This window comes from Electrona antarctica (genome assembly GCF_951216825.1).
Source record: "Electrona antarctica genome assembly, contig: scaffold_40, whole genome shotgun sequence".
NCBI lineage: Eukaryota > Metazoa > Chordata > Actinopteri > Myctophiformes > Myctophidae > Electrona > Electrona antarctica.
In genome coordinates, this window is record NW_027638523.1 from 930138 (window position 1) to 952500 (window position 22363).

The 22363-nt window shown below is 39.9% G+C and overlaps 4 protein-coding genes across 4 annotated transcripts in view; all 4 read right to left on the reverse strand.

Moving 5' to 3' along the window:
- Window positions 1-22363, reverse strand: part of LOC306917984 (uncharacterized protein) — a gene marked incomplete at its 3' end in the record, with an annotated part of 316989 nt that overhangs the window by 246462 nt on the left and 48164 nt on the right. The gene's annotated exons all lie outside the window — the stretch shown is intronic.
- On the reverse strand, window positions 2728-5125 carry LOC306918006 (cysteine/serine-rich nuclear protein 3-like; the record flags this gene model as incomplete). Its single annotated transcript, XM_079530904.1, has 2 exons — window positions 2728-2734; window positions 4176-5125. 2 exons carry the CDS (start codon window positions 5123-5125, stop codon window positions 2728-2730), a joined length of 957 nt encoding a protein of 318 aa, XP_079387030.1.
- On the reverse strand, window positions 10450-11382 carry LOC306918007 (cysteine/serine-rich nuclear protein 3-like; the record flags this gene model as incomplete). Its single annotated transcript, XM_079530905.1, has 1 exon — window positions 10450-11382. A coding segment is annotated over one exon (933 nt), but the record flags the coding sequence as incomplete, so codon positions are not given.
- On the reverse strand, window positions 16707-17639 carry LOC306918008 (cysteine/serine-rich nuclear protein 3-like; the record flags this gene model as incomplete). Its single annotated transcript, XM_079530906.1, has 1 exon — window positions 16707-17639. A coding segment is annotated over one exon (933 nt), but the record flags the coding sequence as incomplete, so codon positions are not given.

The window sequence follows — 22363 nt, forward strand, 5'->3', positions numbered from 1 at the left end:
GGAAACATATATAAAATCATAACTAAAACAAAAATACATAAAACATTACAGTGCAGAAGAGAAAGAAAAACTCAATCAAATGCAGTGGGAAACAGAACAGTATTTCATTGTGATGTAAAATAAATAAGAGTGCCAGCATACCTGCTGTTTTCTGGGAGTTCTTCCACATGTGGTGCATAACAACTGCTGGTTTATAATAAACCTTAAAAAGCAGTATAGTAGTTAATCCAAAAATGACTTACTCAGTATCTGGATAAATATGTACAATCTAACTATTGAATAAGTGGATATGAATTAATTGTTACTGCAGCAGAGCCATTCATCTTGAGGATTTCTCCACATTATTTCAGTAACATCAGAACCAAGGAGAACCAGCTCTGGTGAAGAAACAACTGCTCATACTGTGATTTACATCCCATTTATCTTAATTTATCTTGGAACACTTACAAACCACAGATAAAAAACAAATCTTGACTTTAAACATTTATTAAAAACAAGAAAACGGAAGTAAAACAGTTAGGCCTATTTGTTTCAAACAATATGTATAAATAGTAGACAAGCCTTCACATCTTGTCTTTTACAAGTAGCCTATATACAGCACCCCTTGTATTTTATGTGTTAGGTTGTAATGTAGGTTCAATTTGTTTCCACTTTAGTATAGAAGACAGTGGTCTGGTTTCTATACAGGACTGGAACAGCAAATAAGTATATTGTCAAATCAAAGTCTCACATTCTATTGTGCGCTATTGGTTTCATTTCATTTCTTATCTATATTTACAGTGAAATCCCATTGTGTAATGTGTAGGCCTGTGTGCAGAAACATGTGTCCATAGTATTAATAAATGATCAGGATAAGTCAAGATAAATCAGGATATATCATTATACTTATTCAATTATATCCTATATTAATTATTTGTTTGTTCAGTAACAGAGGTTACTGTCTCCATATCCAGTCATATAAGTTAGTGAAACTGGAAGGGATTGAATGAAAATACACTGAACAAAAACATAAGCTGATACATTTTTGCAGGGTTCTCTCTCAATATGGTGGTGATGAATGCACTTTTATTTAATGTTTTTCAAATGCTAAATAATGAACAAACCCCACATTCTTTCCCCATGTTAAAATGTACACATGCTAAATGATGATGGCTGATGCTTCATTCACTATATGCATTCAAATGCAGAGATTAACGTGTTAATGGTCACTCGTTGTCTGGCATTGGACAGATCACCTGCTAATGATCACATTTTGGATGAACTGAGACCATTTCACACCTCTTTGACTCTGATGAGTTTCAGCAGAACTACAGTAATAGGTCTATCATCACATGGAACTGTTATCACTCTTTCAGCTTTCTAGTGTGCAATGTTTCAGGTGTGTTAAAATGGCTATATGTTCTTGTAACAATCATTGCTATTATTGTTTGTGGTGACAATGTTAAAGTGCAATGTTTACTTACAGTGAGTGCACAACATGCTGCTGTTTGTTTTAAAAGGCTTTATACCCTGCTGTATATCAGTGGTTCCCAAACGTCACGCCAAGGACCCCCAAATAGACACTAATTTAATAGCCTTTACTAATACATATATAGGACATGGATGGATGGAAACATGACCGCAAGGACGTTCTATCTAGTATACAATCAATAAATGTAGAGATATAAGTTAACTGGAAAATATGAATGTTTTAAAACCTGTTCTGGGCCATATTTAAGAACGTACACAACGCATATTTCAAGGTAACACGTTTTATTTCAACCATGTTTACAACTTAAAACATATATCAATAGAACAATTATTTACAAAATGTATTGTGCTAATTTCTTCTCAGTTGGAATGCAGCCAATGATGTGAACATAACACAATGTCTAATATAACATGTCTAATATAGTATAATGTGCAAGGGAATAATACATACAATTAGAAATGCTTATTTTAAAACAAAAATACATAACACATTACAGTGCAGAAGAGAAAGAAAAACTCAATCAAATGCAGTTTGATGTGATGTCATATACAGTACTGGTATGTACAATATAAACTTGCAAGTGCAATATTAAATACAAAATGTAAAATAAACACATGAAATGTATATAATATACTAATATAGAATCACAGTCTGTTGTGCAGGTGAGAGACAACACTTAGCAGCAGATAATATCACACATGTAAGTGTATACATAACATCATCTATTAGCAGCACTGCAACAGCAGTGTGTATAGTATATAGTCATATAGTAACAGTCAGTGATAGTGCATGTGTTCTTACAGTATAACTACTAAGAGTACTGTGATCACAAATGGTACACCCCATGGGTCACACATGATCTCAGTTTCAGTTGACTGAAGTGTCTTAGGTAGCATAGTGTCCTGTCTGGATCAGTGTTGGCCGACATCACCATATTGTGGCGTTGTCATAGTCAAACATGTACTGTACACAAAATCCAATACCAATAACTGGGAGTGCATTACATTTGCAATGGTTGACCCCACAAACACCTTGAGACGGTCATAGGTGAGGCATGGTGATGAAGGGATGGTCCAACACCTGGTCAGGTGTTATCCTCCCCTCTGGATCCAGATGAAGCATTCGTTTCAACAGGTCCATGAAGACGTCACAAGATGTTTCATCAGCATCGCAACGCAGGGAGGAGAACACTTCTTCCAGTGAGCAAATCACACATGTAAGTGTATACATAACTTCCTCTATTAACAGTTCTGCCTTTAACTCCTGCACTGTGTAATACTCCTCTGGTTCCTGGAAAACACAAAACAAAACATTTTTAGTGATCTGATTGAATGACGTGCAAAGACAGCCTATTCTTGAACATTTCAGAGATGAAGTTGTTACTCCAATATTAGTTGCAGTCATACCTTAAATCTCCATGTATCGTCTTCCTGAATGAAATAGCTGCAGGTTGTTTGTCCAGCATCCAAGAGGGATTGCTCTGGCATACCAAGTGTCAAGAGGATGGATTGAACCTGTAGACAAAACACAGGATATTTCACATATTGAGAATATTTCATTAACAGTGTTAGGATATAACTATGGATTAAAGAGTACAGTCAGGATGCATGTAGTAATGTACAGTGCATCAGCACAATACTCACCACATCATATTCAGTCTTCCCGCCAAAGAGATCACGGAACAGCATCCCATTAACCACCATACAGCCCAGTGACCACATGTCAAGTGCCTCTGTGATCGGGAGGCCCAGGAAGAGTTCTGGTGATCTGTGGGTTGTAAAAGAAAAGGATAATGTTAGCAACTTTCAAGTTTCTTCAAGTTCTCAATTGCACTCGTTACACTTTCCATTTTAATATTTGTTTGCATTGAGCTTTCAGTGAAGCAGATAATAAGGCTCACCTATACTGAAGAGGAGGTCTGATCCTCCGTTGCTTGGTCTCAGAGACAGGAACGGCCAGACCAAAGTCAATGAGTTTGACTTTGAGGGGTTGTTGTCGTTGGTTCACCAGCATGATGTTGTCTAGTTTGATGTCTGTGTGGATCAGACCGATTCCCTTCAGGGCCTGGAGTGCAATGGCAAGCTGCAAGACAAGAATAAAGAGCATGATCAGAAATTCAGAAATTCAACTCAGTATCTTTGTATCAATATTTTTTTCCATTACTTTAAAATGTAATTGTCAAAGCCATACCTGCTGTATGATGCATCTCGTCTCCATCATGGACATATGGACATGTCTCTCGTTCAAGAAATCCAGGAGATTAACATCCAGAGACTCAAACACCATGCATCTCAATCCTTTATGCACAAAGCTGTCGTAAAATCTCACTGTTCCACACGTGTCAGGGTCCAGGACTTTCATCATTTGCAACACAGCCATCTAGGAATACAAGAAAGATTTAGATTAGATAACTTAATGATAAATCAGAGCCATATAAAAATCTTCAAGAACAATGCTATTGCTTACCTCATGTGCTGCCAATTCATCGTGATTGTGGCGATTCTTCAATATCTTGATGGCCACTGTGTCACCGGTGAACGTGCTGATGGCTTTGGCCACCGTCCCAAAGCTTCCTTCCCCCATGAAGCTCTGGACCAGGTACTGGCCTCTGTCCAGCAGGTCCATCTCAGACACCATGTAACTCTCTGGACCGTCCGAGTGTTGGGAGGAGCTGGAGGTCACCATGACCAGTGGTGTTGGGGACGGGACATCAACAGAGTTGAACACGCCGTCCAGCTTGTCTCTACGGTCAGGCGTATCATCTTGTAGTAGCCTCTCTAGTTCTAGCCTCATGGCGGTGTCGATGTAGTGGGTCTGCACGCGTCTGGAGTTGAACTCTACGCGTCCCTGAATGTTTGCGCAGCCGTCTTTAGTGCAGCATGGGAGGCATGCGTCCATCTGGCACTTGATTCCTGCCAGACTGCATTCACAAGTCTCTGGCTCACAGAAACCCTGGCAATTGCATCCAGAGTCCTCCCTGAAGACACGCAGGGAATGCAGCTGTCTCTTCTCCTCTTTGTCAATGTGCTTCACACCTGCTGCTTGCAGGAGTGCCTGTCTGTGCTTGTAGGAGTACGGCTGCAGGAAGCTGTTCCCATCCTCCAGCTCGGCGTCGGTGATGTGGACGTCAGTGTCTCCGTCTGGGACCTGGTCTGCAGTCAGTCGCTCATATTCTCTCTGGTCAATGATAACATTGGCCATCAACTGGTGTCTCAAAGCCTCAAGCTTCTCCTCTCTCCGTCTCTCTCGTAGTCTCTCTCTGCGCCAACTCCGTTGTTCCAGGGCGTGCTCTGCCATTGTGTATCTGCGGAGAGTGCTGTGCCTGTGCAACATGCCCAGACTGGCACCCCCGCGAAAGGGTACGCTAGTGAAACCCTGGCATTGTGGGAAGTAGAACACCGTCACCAGATCAAAGCGCACGTTGCTCTGCCTCCCTTCCAGCTTTGGCCTCTTCAGAATAGACTGGATGGGTTGACTGGCAGCAGGTGAAGCAGAACCATTAGTTGTAAAGTCCTGGCTTTCTGAGGAGCTGCTCTCCCCATCAGAATCCCATTCCGTGGAGGCAGGAGAAGGCAGGGACGATGATGGAGGTGAGGAGTAGAATGGATCTTCATCGTCGACCTCCTCAAACTTTCTTTTCAGAATACCTCTCATGACTCGACGGTGGCGCTTCACTCACGACGGAATCAAATATAAAGGAGAGCTGGAAAAGTAGACGTTTCGGACTGGTTGGTCCTTCCTCAGGCAAGATTCTGTTAGAGAATGATTAGTTGTGCTGGAGCCCTGGTTTTATGTGTTCCTAATGGTGGGCGTGACTCATAGTCATTCGGCCAATTAGCTTTGTTGATGGGTGTGGTTTACTTGGCCATTGTTTAATTCCGTCCAATCAGAATCAATGGGTGTGTGTTCTCTTGTTCTGGTTTCTTTCATTTGTAGTGTGGTTTTTGTAGAGGCAACATGTCTTTACTGGAGAATCAGTAATAATTATAATAGACTTCCCCCAAGTTACAGGTACAAGCTCGACTGGGGGGACCTGGGGACTTCAGTGCAATGTACCTACATATGTTGCGACCGAAGGTCGCAACATATGTAAGTGTATGTAAGTACATTGCAAGGAATGAGTGCATTCGCCATGTACTTGAAGGAAGCCTAATCCAATCACTCTTAGATTATCTCCAGTTTAAGTTTAAGAGTTTAAGTTTACCTTGTTGTTGTAGGACTTTTGGTTTATTTAGCCTTATTGGGGTTAATTCACCCCATGGCTCCATTTCAACAAAGACAAATTTACATGTGTTTCTCTTTTTTTTCCTGAGCCCGGTGTCTAATGGCCCATTTGGTGTCAGTGACACCTCTATGCTTCTTGTCCCAGGCTGGTTTGGAATGTGCTAATGTGTCCCCTATTCAAAGTCTGATTTCCATTGAGTGTTGGCTTTGTCTATGTGGCTGGGGAGTTTTGGTACAAAATCAGAACAACTTGTCTAATATTTTGGCATGTTTAATGCAGCTCTAAGGTATATAATGACATAGTAAAATGTTGAAAATGAGTGGAATGCCCCTTTAAGAACTGGTTTTCCAGTTAATCTGGAGAAAAACCATTCAATGGTCGAAAACAGAGTCCACTTGAACATAACAGTCCACTTTGGTTGAACAATATTTAGTCTACTAGTCTAGTGATCCATTGAGGAGTTTCTTAAAGTCAAAGCAGGAGCCAGCATAAATATAAAATAACGTTATTGGTATAGCAAATTCCAACAAGGCATTTCAATGTGCTTTGCACACATCAGGAAACATATATAAAATCATAACTAAAACAAAAATACATAAAACATTACAGTGCAGAAGAGAAAGAAAAACTCAATCAAATGCAGTGGGAAACAGAACAGTATTTCATTGTGATGTAAAATAAATAAGAGTGCCAGCATACCTGCTGTTTTCTGGGAGTTCTTCCACATGTGGTGCATAACAACTGCTGGTTTATAATAAACATTAAAAAGCAGTATAGTAGTTAATCCAAAAATGACTTACTCAGTATCTGGATAAATATGTACAATCTAACTATTGAATAAGTGGATATGAATTAATTGTTACTGCAGCAGAGCCATTCATCTTGAGGATTTCTCCACATTATTTCAGTAACATCAGAACCAAGGAGAACCAGCTCTGGTGAAGAAACAACTGCTCATACTGTGATTTACATCCCATTTATCTTAATTTATCTTGGAACACTTACAAACCACAGATAAAAAACAAATCTTGACTTTAAACATTTATTAAAAACAAGAAAACGGAAGTAAAACAGTTAGGCCTATTTGTTTCAAACAATATGTATAAATAGTAGACAAGCCTTCACATCTTGTCTTTTACAAGTAGCCTATATACAGCACCCCTTGTATTTTATGTGTTAGGTTGTAATGTAGGTTCAATTTGTTTCCACTTTAGTATAGAAGACAGTGGTCTGGTTTCTATACAGGACTGGAACAGCAAATAAGTATATTGTCAAATCAAAGTCTCATATTCTATTGTGCGCCATTGGTTTCATTTCATTTCTTATCTATATTTACAGTGAAATCCCATTGTGTAATGTGTAGGCCTGTGTGCAGAAACATGTGTCCATAGTATTAATAAATGATCAGGATAAGTCAAGATAAATCAGGATATATCATTATACTTATTCAATTATATCCTATATTAATTATTTGTTTGTTCAGTAACAGAGGTTACTGTCTCCATATCCAGTCATATAAGTCATAGTGAAACTGGAAGGGATTGAATGAAAATACACTGAACAAAAACATAAGCTGATACATTTTTGCAGGGTTCTCTCTCAATATGGTGGAGATGAATGCACTTTTATTCAATGTTTTTCAAATGCTAAATAATGAACAAACCCCACATTCTTTCCCCATGTTAAAATGTACACATGCTAAATGATGATGGCTGATGCTTCATTCACTATATGCATTCAAATGCAGAGATTAACGTGTTAATGGTCACTCGTTGTCTGGCATTGGACAGATCACCTGCTAATGATCACATTTTGGATGAACTGAGACCATTTCACACCTCTTTGACTCTGATGAGTTTCAGCAGAACTACAGTAATAGGTCTATCATCACATGGAACTGTTATCACTCTTTCAGCTTTCTAGTGTGCAATGTTTCAGGTGTGTTAAAATGGCTATATGTTCTTGTAACAATCATTGCTATTATTGTTTGTGGTGACAATGTTAAAGTGCAATGTTTACTTACAGTGAGTGCACAACATGCTGCTGTTTGTTTTAAAAGGCTTTATACCCTGCTGTATATCAGTGGTTCCCAAACGTCACGCCAAGGACCCCCAAATAGACACTAATTTAATAGCCTTTACTAATACATATATAGGACATGGATGGATGGAAACATGACCGCAAGGACGTTCTATCTAGTATACAATCAATAAATGTAGAGATATAAGTTAACTGGAAAATATGAATGTTTTAAAACCTGTTCTGGGCCATATTTAAGAACGTACACAACGCATATTTCAAGGTAACACGTTTTATTTCAACCATGTTTACAACTTAAAACATATATCAATAGAACAATTATTTACAAAATGTATTGTGCTAATTTCTTCTCAGTTGGAATGCAGCCAATGATGTGAACATAACACAATGTCTAATATAACATGTCTAATATAGTATAATGTGCAAGGGAATAATACATACAATTAGAAATGCTTATTTTAAAACAAAAATACATAACACATTACAGTGCAGAAGAGAAAGAAAAACTCAATCAAATGCAGTTTGATGTGATGTCATATACAGTACTGGTATGTACAATATAAACTTGCAAGTGCAATATTAAATACAAAATGTAAAATAAACACATGAAATGTATATAATATACTAATATAGAATCACAGTCTGTTGTGCAGGTGAGAGACAACACTTAGCAGCAGATAATATCACACATGTAAGTGTATACATAACATCATCTATTAGCAGCACTGCAACAGCAGTGTGTATAGTATATAGTCATATAGTAACAGTCAGTGATAGTGCATGTGTTCTTACAGTATAACTACTAAGAGTACTGTGATCACAAATGGTACACCCCATGGGTCACACATGATCTCAGTTTCAGTTGACTGAAGTGTCTTAGGTAGCATAGTGTCCTGTCTGGATCAGTGTTGGCCGACATCACCATATTGTGGCGTTGTCATAGTCAAACATGTACTGTACACAAAATCCAATACCAATAACTGGGAGTGCATTACATTTGCAATGGTTGACCCCACAAACACCTTGAGACGGTCATAGGTGAGGCATGGTGATGAAGGGATGGTCCAACACCTGGTCAGGTGTTATCCTCCCCTCTGGATCCAGATGAAGCATTCGTTTCAACAGGTCCATGAAGACGTCACAAGATGTTTCATCAGCATCGCAACGCAGGGAGGAGAACACTTCTTCCAGTGAGCAAATCACACATGTAAGTGTATACATAACATCCTCTATTAGCAGTTCTGCCTTTAACTCCTGCACTGTGTAATACTCCTCTGGTTCCTGGAAAACACAAAACAAAACATTTTTAGTGATCTGATTGAATGACGTGCAAAGACAGCCTATTCTTGAACATTTCAGAGATGAAGTTGTTACTCCAATATTAGTTGCAGTCATACCTTAAATCTCCATGTATCGTCTTCCTGAATGAAATAGCTGCAGGTTGTTTGTCCAGCATCCAAGAGGGATTGCTCTGGCATACCAAGTGTCAAGAGGATGGATTGAACCTGTAGAAAAAACACAGGATATTTCACATATTGAGAATATTTCATTAACAGTGTTAGGCTATAACTATGGATTAAAGAGTACAGTCAGGATGCATGTAGTAATGTACAGTGCATCAGCACAATACTCACCACATCATATTCAGTCTTCCCGCCAAAGAGATCACGGAACAGCATCCCATTAACCACCATACAGCCCAGTGACCACATGTCAAGTGCCTCTGTGATCGGGAGGCCCAGGAAGAGTTCTGGTGATCTGTGGGTTGTAAAAGAAAAGGATAATGTTAGCAACTTTCAAGTTTCTTCAAGTTCTCAATTGCACTCGTTACACTTTCCATTTTAATATTTGTTTGCATTGAGCTTTCAGTGAAGCAGATAATAAGGCTCACCTATACTGAAGAGGAGGTCTGATCCTCCGTTGCTTGGTCTCAGAGACAGGAACGGCCAGACCAAAGTCAATGAGTTTGACTTTGAGGGGTTGTTGTCGTTGGTTCACCAGCATGATGTTGTCTAGTTTGATGTCTGTGTGGATCAGACCGATTCCCTTCAGGGCCTGGAGTGCAATGGCAAGCTGCAAGACAAGAATAAAGAGCATGATCAGAAATTCAGAAATTCAACTCAGTATCTTTGTATCAATATTTTTTCCATTACTTTAAAATGTAATTGTCAAAGCCATACCTGCTGTATGATGCATCTCGTCTCCATCATGGACATATGGACATGTCTCTCGTTCAAGAAATCCAGGAGATTAACATCCAGAGACTCAAACACCATGCATCTCAATCCTTTATGCACAAAGCTGTCGTAAAATCTCACTGTTCCACACGTGTCAGGGTCCAGGACTTTCATCATTTGCAACACAGCCATCTAGGAATACAAGAAAGATTTAGATTAGATAACTTAATGATAAATCAGAGCCAAATATAAAAATCTTCAAGAACAATGCTATTGCTTACCTCATGTGCTGCCAATTCATCGTGATTGTGGCGATTCTTCAATATCTTGATGGCCACTGTGTCACCGGTGAATGTGCTGATGGCTTTGGCCACCGTCCCAAAGCTTCCTTCCCCCATGAAGCTCTGGACCAGGTACTGGCCTCTGTCCAGCAGGTCCATCTCAGACACCATGTAACTCTCTGGACCGTCCGAGTGTTGGGAGGAGCTGGAGGTCACCATGACCAGTGGTGTTGGGGACGGGACATCAACAGAGTTGAACACGCCGTCCAGCTTGTCTCTACGGTCAGGCGTATCATCTTGTAGTAGCCTCTCTAGTTCTAGCCTCATGGCGGTGTCGATGTAGTGGGTCTGCACGCGTCTGGAGTTGAACTCTACGCGTCCCTGAATGTTTGCGCAGCCGTCTTTAGTGCAGCATGGGAGGCATGCGTCCATCTGGCACTTGATTCCTGCCAGACTGCATTCACAAGTCTCTGGCTCACAGAAACCCTGGCAATTGCATCCAGAGTCCTCCCTGAAGACACGCAGGGAATGCAGCTGTCTCTTCTCCTCTTTGTCAATGTGCTTCACACCTGCTGCTTGCAGGAGTGCCTGTCTGTGCTTGTAGGAGTACGGCTGCAGGAAGCTGTTCCCATCCTCCAGCTCGGCGTCGGTGATGTGGACGTCAGTGTCTCCGTCTGGGACCTGGTCTGCAGTCAGTCGCTCATATTCTCTCTGGTCAATGATAACATTGGCCATCAACTGGTGTCTCAAAGCCTCAAGCTTCTCCTCTCTCCGTCTCTCTCGTAGTCTCTCTCTGCGCCAACTCCGTTGTTCCAGGGCGTGCTCTGCCATTGTGTATCTGCGGAGAGTGCTGTGCCTGTGCAACATGCCCAGACTGGCACCCCCGCGAAAGGGTACGCTAGTGAAACCCTGGCATTGTGGGAAGTAGAACACCGTCACCAGATCAAAGCGCACGTTGCTCTGCCTCCCTTCCAGCTTTGGCCTCTTCAGAATAGACTGGATGGGTTGACTGGCAGCAGGTGAAGCAGAACCATTAGTTGTAAAGTCCTGGCTTTCTGAGGAGCTGCTCTCCCCATCAGAATCCCATTCCGTGGAGGCAGGAGAAGGCAGGGACGATGATGGAGGTGAGGAGTAGAATGGATCTTCATCGTCGACCTCCTCAAACTTTCTTTTCAGAATACCTCTCATGACTCGACGGTGGCGCTTCACTCACGACGGAATCAAATATAAAGGAGAGCTGGAAAAGTAGACGTTTCGGACTGGTTGGTTCTTCCTCAGGCAAGATTCTGTTAGAGAATGATTAGTTGTGCTGGAGCCCTGGTTTTATGTGTTCCTAATGGTGGGCGTGACTCATAGTCATTCGGCCAATTAGCTTTGTTGATGGGTGTGGTTTACTTGGCCATTGTTTAATTCCGTCCAATCAGAATCAATGGGTGTGTGTTCTCTTGTTCTGGTTTCTTTCATTTGTAGTGTGGTTTTTGTAGAGGCAACATGTCTTTACTGGAGAATCAGTAATAATTATAATAGACTTCCCCCAAGTTACAGGTACAAGCTCGACTGGGGGGACCTGGGGACTTCAGTGCAATGTACCTACATATGTTGCGACCGAAGGTCGCAACATATGTAAGTGTATGTAAGTACATTGCAAGGAATGAGTGCATTCGCCATGTACTTGAAGGAAGCCTAATCCAATCACTCTTAGATTATCTCCAGTTTAAGTTTAAGAGTTTAAGTTTACCTTATTGTTGTAGGACTTTTGGTTTATTTAGCCTTATTGGGGTTAATTCACCCCATGGCTCCATTTCAACAAAGACAAATTTACATGTGTTTCTCTTTTGTTTCCTGAGCCCGGTGTCTAATGGCCCATTTGGTGTCAGTGACACCTCTATGCTTCTTGTCCCAGGCTGGTTTGGAATGTGCTAATGTGTCCCCTATTCAAAGTCTGATTTCCATTGAGTGTTGGCTTTGTCTATGTGGCTGGGGAGTTTTGGTACAAAATCAGAACAACTTGTCTAATATTTTGGCATGTTTAATGCAGCTCTAAGGTATATAATGACATAGTAAAATGTTGAAAATGAGTGGAATGCCCCTTTAAGAACTGGTTTTCCAGTTAATCTGTAGAAAAACCATTCAATGGTCGAAAACAGAGTCCACTTGAACATAACAGTCCACTTTGGTTGAACAATATTTAGTCTACTAGTCTAGTGATCCATTGAGGAGTTTCTTAAAGTCAAAGCAGGAGCCAGCATAAATATAAAATAACGTTATTGGTATAGCAAATTCCAACAAGGCATTTCAATGTGCTTTGCACACATCAGGAAACATATATAAAATCATAACTAAAACAAAAATACATAAAACATTACAGTGCAGAAGAGAAAGAAAAACTCAATCAAATGCAGTGGGAAACAGAACAGTATTTCATTGTGATGTAAAATAAATAAGAGTGCCAGCATACCTGCTGTTTTCTGGGAGTTCTTCCACATGTGGTGCATAACAACTGCTGGTTTATAATAAACCTTAAAAAGCAGTATAGTAGTTAATCCAAAAATGACTTACTCAGTATCTGGATAAATATGTACAATCTAACTATTGAATAAGTGGATATGAATTAATTGTTACTGCAGCAGAGCCATTCATCTTGAGGATTTCTCCACATTATTTCAGTAACATCAGAACCAAGGAGAACCAGCTCTGGTGAATAAACAACTGCTCATACTGTGATTTACATCCCATTTATCTTAATTTATCTTGGAACACTTACAAACCACAGATAAAAAACAAATCTTGACTTTAAACATTTATTAAAAACAAGAAAACGGAAGTAAAACAGTTAGGCCTATTTGTTTCAAACAATATGTATAAATAGTAGACAAGCCTTCACATCTTGTCTTTTACAAGTAGCCTATATACAGCACCCCTTGTATTTTATGTGTTAGGTTGTAATGTAGGTTCAATTTGTTTCCACTTTAGTATAGAAGACAGTGGTCTGGTTTCTATACAGGACTGGAACAGCAAATAAGTATATTGTCAAATCAAAGTCTCATATTCTATTGTGCGCTATTGGTTTCATTTCATTTCTTATCTATATTTACAGTGAAATCCCATTGTGTAATGTGTAGGCCTGTGTGCAGAAACATGTGTCCATAGTATTAATAAATGATCAGGATAAGTCAAGATAAATCAGGATATATCATTATACTTATTCAATTATATCCTATATTAATTATTTGTTTGTTCAGTAACAGAGGTTACTGTCTCCATATCCAGTCATATAAGTCATAGTGAAACTGGAAGGGATTGAATGAAAATACACTGAACAAAAACATAAGCTGATACATTTTTGCAGGGTTCTCTCTCAATATGGTGGTGATGAATGCACTTTTATTCAATGTTTTTCAAATGCTAAATAATGAACAAACCCCACATTCTTTCCCCATGTTAAAATGTACACATGCTAAATGATGATGGCTGATGCTTCATTCACTATATGCATTCAAATGCAGAGATTAACGTGTTAATGGTCACTCGTTGTCTGGCATTGGACAGATCACCTGCTAATGATCACATTTTGGATGAACTGAGACCATTTCACACCTCTTTGACTCTGATGAGTTTCAGCAGAACTACAGTAATAGGTCTATCATCACATGGAACTGTTATCACTCTTTCAGCTTTCTAGTGTGCAATGTTTCAGGTGTGTTAAAATGGCTATATGTTCTTGTAACAATCATTGCTATTATTGTTTGTGGTGACAATGTTAAAGTGCAATGTTTACTTACAGTGAGTGCACAACATGCTGCTGTTTGTTTTAAAAGGCTTTATACCCTGCTGTATATCAGTGGTTCCCAAACGTCACGCCAAGGACCCCCAAATAGACACTAATTTAATAGCCTTTACTAATACATATATAGGACATGGATGGATGGAAACATGACCGCAAGGACGTTCTATCTAGTATACAATCAATAAATGTAGAGATATAAGTTAACTGGAAAATATGAATGTTTTAAAACCTGTTCTGGGCCATATTTAAGAACGTACACAACGCATATTTCAAGGTAACACGTTTTATTTCAACCATGTTTACAACTTAAAACATATATCAATAGAACAATTATTTACAAAATGTATTGTGCTAATTTCTTCTCAGTTGGAATGCAGCCAATGATGTGAACATAACACAATGTCTAATATAACATGTCTAATATAGTATAATGTGCAAGGGAATAATACATACAATTAGAAATGCTTATTTTAAAACAAAAATACATAACACATTACAGTGCAGAAGAGAAAGAAAAACTCAATCAAATGCAGTTTGATGTGATGTCATATACAGTACTGGTATGTACAATATAAACTTGCAAGTGCAATATTAAATACAAAATGTAAAATAAACACATGAAATGTATATAATATACTAATATAGAATCACAGTCTGTTGTGCAGGTGAGAGACAACACTTAGCAGCAGATAATATCACACATGTAAGTGTATACATAACATCATCTATTAGCAGCACTGCAACAGCAGTGTGTATAGTATATAGTCATATAGTAACAGTCAGTGATAGTGCATGTGTTCTTACAGTATAACTACTAAGAGTACTGTGATCACAAATGGTACACCCCATGGGTCACACATGATCTCAGTTTCAGTTGACTGAAGTGTCTTAGGTAGCATAGTGTCCTGTCTGGATCAGTGTTGGCCGACATCACCATATTGTGGCGTTGTCATAGTCAAACATGTACTGTACACAAAATCCAATACCAATAACTGGGAGTGCATTACATTTGCAATGGTTGACCCCACAAACACCTTGAGACGGTCATAGGTGAGGCATGGTGATGAAGGGATGGTCCAACACCTGTTCAGGTGTTATCCTCCCCTCTGGATCCAGATGAAGCATTCGTTTCAACAGGTCCATGAAGACGTCACAAGATGTTTCATCAGCATCGCAACGCAGGGAGGAGAACACTTCTTCCAGTGAGCAAATCACACATGTAAGTGTATACATAACATCCTCTATTAGCAGTTCTGCCTTTAACTCCTGCACTGTGTAATACTCCTCTGGTTCCTGGAAAACACAAAACAAAACATTTTTAGTGATCTGATTGAATGACGTGCAAAGACAGCCTATTCTTGAACATTTCAGAGATGAAGTTGTTACTCCAATATTAGTTGCAGTCATACCTTAAATCTCCATGTATCGTCTTCCTGAATGAAATAGCTGCAGGTTGTTTGTCCAGCATCCAAGAGGGATTGCTCTGGCATACCAAGTGTCAAGAGGATGGATTGAACCTGTAGAAAAAACACAGGATATTTCACATATTGAGAATATTTCATTAACAGTGTTAGGCTATAACTATGGATTAAAGAGTACAGTCAGGATGCATGTAGTAATGTACAGTGCATCAGCACAATACTCACCACATCATATTCAGTCTTCCCGCCAAAGAGATCACGGAACAGCATCCCATTAACCACCATACAGCCCAGTGACCACATGTCAAGTGCCTCTGTGATCGGGAGGCCCAGGAAGAGTTCTGGTGATCTGTGGGTTGTAAAAGAAAAGGATAATGTTAGCAACTTTCAAGTTTCTTCAAGTTCTCAATTGCACTCGTTACACTTTCCATTTTAATATTTGTTTGCATTGAGCTTTCAGTGAAGCAGATAATAAGGCTCACCTATACTGAAGAGGAGGTCTGATCCTCCGTTGCTTGGTCTCAGAGACAGGAACGGCCAGACCAAAGTCAATGAGTTTGACTTTGAGGGGTTGTTGTCGTTGGTTCACCAGCATGATGTTGTCTAGTTTGATGTCTGTGTGGATCAGACCGATTCCCTTCAGGGCCTGGAGTGCAATGGCAAGCTGCAAGACAAGAATAAAGAGCATGATCAGAAATTCAGAAATTCAACTCAGTATCTTTGTATCAATATTTTTTCCATTACTTTAAAATGTAATTGTCAAAGCCATACCTGCTGTATGATGCATCTCGTCTCCATCATGGACATATGGACATGTCTCTCGTTCAAGAAATCCAGGAGATTAACATCCAGAGACTCAAACACCATGCATCTCAATCCTTTATGCACAAAGCTGTCGTAAAATCTCACTGTTCCACACGTGTCAGGGTCCAGGACTTTCATCATTTGCAACACAGCCATCTAGGAATACAAGAAAGATTTAGATTAGATAACTTAATGATAAATCAGAGCCAAATATAAAAATCTTCAAGAACAATGCTATTGCTTACCTCATGTGCTGCCAATTCATCGTGATTGTGGCGATTCTTCAATATCTTGATGGCCACTGTGTCACCAGTGAACGTGCTGATGGCTTTGGCCACCGTCCCAAAGCTTCCTTCCCCCATGAAGCTCTGGACCAGGTACTGGCCTCTGTCCAGCAGGTCCATCTCAGACACCATGTAACTCTCTGGACCGTCCGAGTGTTGGGAGGAGCTGGAGGTCACCATGACCAGTGGTGTTGGGGACGGGACATCAACAGAGTTGAACACGCCGTCCAGCTTGTCTCTACGGTCAGGCGTATCATCTTGTAGTAGCCTCTCTAGTTCTAGCCTCATGGCGGTGTCGATGTAGTGGGTCTGCACGCGTCTGGAGTTGAACTCTACGCGTCCCTGAATGTTTGCACAGCCGTCTTTAGTGCAGCATGGGAGGCATGCGTCCATCTGGCACTTGATTCCTGCCAGACTGCATTCACAAGTCTCTGGCTCACAGAAACCCTGGCAATTGCATCCAGAGTCCTCCCTGAAGACACGCAGGGAATGCAGCTGTCTCTTCTCCTCTTTGTCAATGTGCTTCACACCTGCTGCTTGCAGGAGTGCCTGTCTGTGCTTGTAGGAGTACGGCTGCAGGAAGCTGTTCCCATCCTCCAGCTCGGCGTCGGTGATGTGGACGTCAGTGTCTCCGTCTGGGACCTGGTCTGCAGTCAGTCGCTCATATTCTCTCTGGTCAATGATAACATTGGCCATCAACTGGTGTCTCAAAGCCTCAAGCTTCTCCTCTCTCCGTCTCTCTCGTAGTCTCTCTCTGCGCCAACTCCGTTGTTCCAGGGCGTGCTCTGCCATTGTGTATCTGCGGAGAGTGCTGTGCCTGTGCAACATGCCCAGACTGGCACCCCCGCGAAAGGGTACGCTAGTGAAACCCTGGCATTGTGGGAAGTAGAACACCGTCACCAGATCAAAGCGCACGTTGCTCTGCCTCCCTTCCAGCTTTGGCCTCTTCAGAATAGACTGGATGGGTTGACTGGCAGCAGGTGAAGCAGAACCATTAGTTGTAAAGTCCTGGCTTTCTGAGGAGCTGCTCTCCCCATCAGAATCCCATTCCGTGGAGGCAGGAGAAGGCAGGGACGATGATGGAGGTGAGGAGTAGAATGGATCTTCATCGTCGACCTCCTCAAACTTTCTTTTCAGAATACCTCTCATGACTCGACGGTGGCGCTTCACTCACGACGGAATCAAATATAAAGGAGAGCTGGAAAAGTAGACGTTTCGGACTGGTTGGTCCTTCCTCAGGCAAGATTCTGTTAGAGAATGATTAGTTGTGCTGGAGCCCTGGTTTTATGTGTTCCTAATGGTGGGCGTGACTCATAGTCATTCGGCCAATTAGCTTTGTTGATGGGTGTGGTTTACTTGGCCATTGTTTAATTCCGTCCAATCAGAATCAATGGGTGTGTGTTCTCTTGTTCTGGTTTCTTTCATTTGTAGTGTGGTTTTTGTAGAGGCAACATGTCTTTACTGGAGAATCAGTAATAATTATAATAGACTTCCCCCAAGTTACAGGTACAAGCTCGACTGGGGGGACCTGGGGACTTCAGTGCAATGTACCTACATATGTTGCGACCGAAGGTCGCAACATATGTAAGTGTATGTAAGTACATTGCAAGGAATGAGTGCATTCGCCATGTACTTGAAGGAAGCCTAATCCAATCACTCTTAGATTATCTCCAGTTTAAGTTTAAGAGTTTAAGTTTACCTTATTGTTGTAGGACTTTTGGTTTATTTAGCCTTATTGGGGTTAATTCACCCCATGGCTCCATTTCAACAAAGACAAATTTACATGTGTTTCTCTTTTGTTTCCTGAGCCCGGTGTCTAATGGCCCATTTGGTGTCAGTGACACCTCTATGCTTCTTGTCCCAGGCTGGTTTGGAATGTGCTAATGTGTCCCCTATTCAAAGTCTGATTTCCATTGAGTGTTGGCTTTGTCTATGTGGCTGGGGAGTTTTGGTACAAAATCAGAACAACTTGTCTAATATTTTGGCATGTTTAATGCAGCTCTAAGGTATATAATGACATAGTAAAATGTTGAAAATGAGTGGAATGCCCCTTTAAGAACTGGTTTTCCAGTTAATCTGGAGAAAAACCATTCAATGGTCGAAAACAGAGTCCACTTGAACAGTCCACTTTGGTTGAACAATATTTAGTCTACTAGTCTAGTGATCCATTGAGGAGTTTCTTAAAGTCAAAGCAGGAGCCAGCATAAATATAAAATAACGTTATTGGTATAGCAAATTCCAACAAGGCATTTCAATGTGCTTTGCACACATCAGGAAACATATATAAAATCATAACTAAAACAAAAATACATAAAACATTACAGTGCAGAAGAGAAAGAAAAACTCAATCAAATGCAGTGGGAAACAGAACAGTATTTCATTGTGATGTAAAATAAATAAGAGTGCCAGCATACCTGCTGTTTTCTGGGAGTTCTTCCACATGTGGTGCATAACAACTGCTGGTTTATAATAAACCTTAAAAAGCAGTATAGTAGTTAATCCAAAAATGACTTACTCAGTATCTGGATAAATATGTACAATCTAACTATTGAATAAGTGGATATGAATTAATTGTTACTGCAGCAGAGCCATTCATCTTGAGGATTTCTCCACATTATTTCAGTAACATCAGAACCAAGGAGAACCAGCTCTGGTGAAGAAACAACTGCTCATACTGTGATTTACATCCCATTTATCTTAATTTATCTTGGAACACTTACAAACCACAGATAAAAAACAAATCTTGACTTTAAACATTTATTAAAAACAAGAAAACGGAAGTAAAACAGTTAGGCCTATTTGTTTCAAACAATATGTATAAATAGTAGACAAGCCTTCACATCTTGTCTTTTACAAGTAGCCTATATACAGCACCCCTTGTATTTTATGTGTTAGGTTGTAATGTAGGTTCAATTTGTTTCCACTTTAGTATAGAAGACAGTGGTCTGGTTTCTATACAGGACTGGAACAGCAAATAAGTATATTGTCAAATCAAAGTCTCATATTCTATTGTGCGCTATTGGTTTCATTTCATTTCTTATCTATATTTACAGTGAAATCCCATTGTGTAATGTGTAGGCCTGTGTGCAGAAACATGTGTCCATAGTATTAATAAATGATCAGGATAAGTCAAGATAAATCAGGATATATCATTATACTTATTCAATTATATCCTATATTAATTATTTGTTTGTTCAGTAACAGAGGTTACTGTCTCCATATCCAGTCATATAAGTCATAGTGAAACTGGAAGGGATTGAATGAAAATACACTGAACAAAAACATAAGCTGATACATTTTTAAAGGGTTCTCTCTCAATATGGTGGTGATGAATGCACTTTTATTCAATGTTTTTCAAATGCTAAATAATGAACAAACCCCACATTCTTTCCCCATGTTAAAATGTACACATGCTAAATGATGATGGCTGATGCTTCATTCACTATATGCATTCAAATGCAGAGATTAACGTGTTAATGGTCACTCGTTGTCTGGCATTGGACAGATCACCTGCTAATGATCACATTTTGGATGAACTGAGACCATTTCACACCTCTTTGACTCTGATGAGTTTCAGCAGAACTACAGTAATAGGTCTATCATCACATGGAACTGTTATCACTCTTTCAGCTTTCTAGTGTGCAATGTTTCAGGTGTGTTAAAATGGCTATATGTTCTTGTAACAATCATTGCTATTATTGTTTGTGGTGACAATGTTAAAGTGCAATGTTTACTTACAGTGAGTGCACAACATGCTGCTGTTTGTTTTAAAAGGCTTTATACCCTGCTGTATATCAGTGGTTCCCAAACGTCACGCCAAGGACCCCCAAATAGACACTAATTTAATAGCCTTTACTAATACATATATAGGACATGGATGGATGGAAACATGACCGCAAGGACGTTCTATCTAGTATACAATCAATAAATGTAGAGATATAAGTTAACTGGAAAATATGAATGTTTTAAAACCTGTTCTGGGCCATATTTAAGAACGTACACAACGCATATTTCAAGGTAACACGTTTTATTTCAACCATGTTTACAACTTAAAACATATATCAATAGAACAATTATTTACAAAATGTATTGTGCTAATTTCTTCTCAGTTGGAATGCAGCCAATGATGTGAACATAACACAATGTCTAATATAACATGTCTAATATAGTATAATGTGCAAGGGAATAATACATACAATTAGAAATGCTTATTTTAAAACAAAAATACATAACACATTACAGTGCAGAAGAGAAAGAAAAACTCAATCAAATGCAGTTTGATGTGATGTCATATACAGTACTGGTATGTACAATATAAACTTGCAAGTGCAATATTAAATACAAAATGTAAAATAAACACATGAAATGTATATAATATACTAATATAGAATCACAGTCTGTTGTGCAGGTGAGAGACAACACTTAGCAGCAGATAATATCACACATGTAAGTGTATACATAACATCATCTATTAGCAGCACTGCAACAGCAGTGTGTATAGTATATAGTCATATAGTAACAGTCAGTGATAGTGCATGTGTTCTTACAGTATAACTACTAAGAGTACTGTGATCACAAATGGTACACCCCATGGGTCACACATGATCTCAGTTTCAGTTGACTGAAGTGTCTTAGGTAGCATAGTGTCCTGTCTGGATCAGTGTTGGCCGACATCACCATATTGTGGCGTTGTCATAGTCAAACATGTACTGTACACAAAATCCAATACCAATAACTGGGAGTACATTACATTTGCAATGGTTGACCCCACAAACACCTTGAGACGGTCATAGGTGAGGCATGGTGATGAAGGGATGGTCCAACACCTGGTCAGGTGTTATCCTCCCCTCTGGATCCAGATGAAGCATTCGTTTCAACAGGTCCATGAAGACGTCACAAGATGTTTCATCAGCATCGCAACGCAGGGAGGAGAACACTTCTTCCAGTGAGCAAATCACACATGTAAGTGTATACATAACATCCTCTATTAGCAGTTCTGCCTTTAACTCCTGCACTGTGTAATACTCCTCTGGTTCCTGGAAAACACAAAACAAAACATTTTTAGTGATCTGATTGAATGACGTGCAAAGACAGCCTATTCTTGAACATTTCAGAGATGAAGTTGTTACTCCAATATTAGTTGCAGTCATACCTTAAATCTCCATGTATCGTCTTCCTGAATGAAATAGCTGCAAGTTGTTTGTCCAGCATCCAAGAGGGATTGCTCTGGCATACCAAGTGTCAAGAGGATGGATTGAACCTGTAGAAAAAACACAGGATATTTCACATATTGAGAATATTTCATTAACAGTGTTAGGCTATAACTATGGATTAAAGAGTACAGTCAGGATGCATGTAGTAATGTACAGTGCATCAGCACAATACTCACCACATCATATTCAGTCTTCCCGCCAAAGAGATCACGGAACAGGATCCCATTAACCACCATACAGCCCAGTGACCACATGTCAAGTGCCTCTGTGATCGGGAGGCCCAGGAAGAGTTCTGGTGATCTGTGGGTTGTAAAAGAAAAGGATAATGTTAGCAACTTTCAAGTTTCTTCAAGTTCTCAATTGCACTCGTTACACTTTCCATTTTAATATTTGTTTGCATTGAGCTTTCAGTGAAGCAGATAATAAGGCTCACCTATACTGAAGAGGAGGTCTGATCCTCCGTTGCTTGGTCTCAGAGACAGGAACGGCCAGACCAAAGTCAATGAGTTTGACTTTGAGGGGTTGTTGTCGTTGGTTCACCAGCATGATGTTGTCTAGTTTGATGTCTGTGTGGATCAGACCGATTCCCTTCAGGGCCTGGAGTGCAATGGCAAGCTGCAAGACAAGAATAAAGAGCATGATCAGAAATTCAGAAATTCA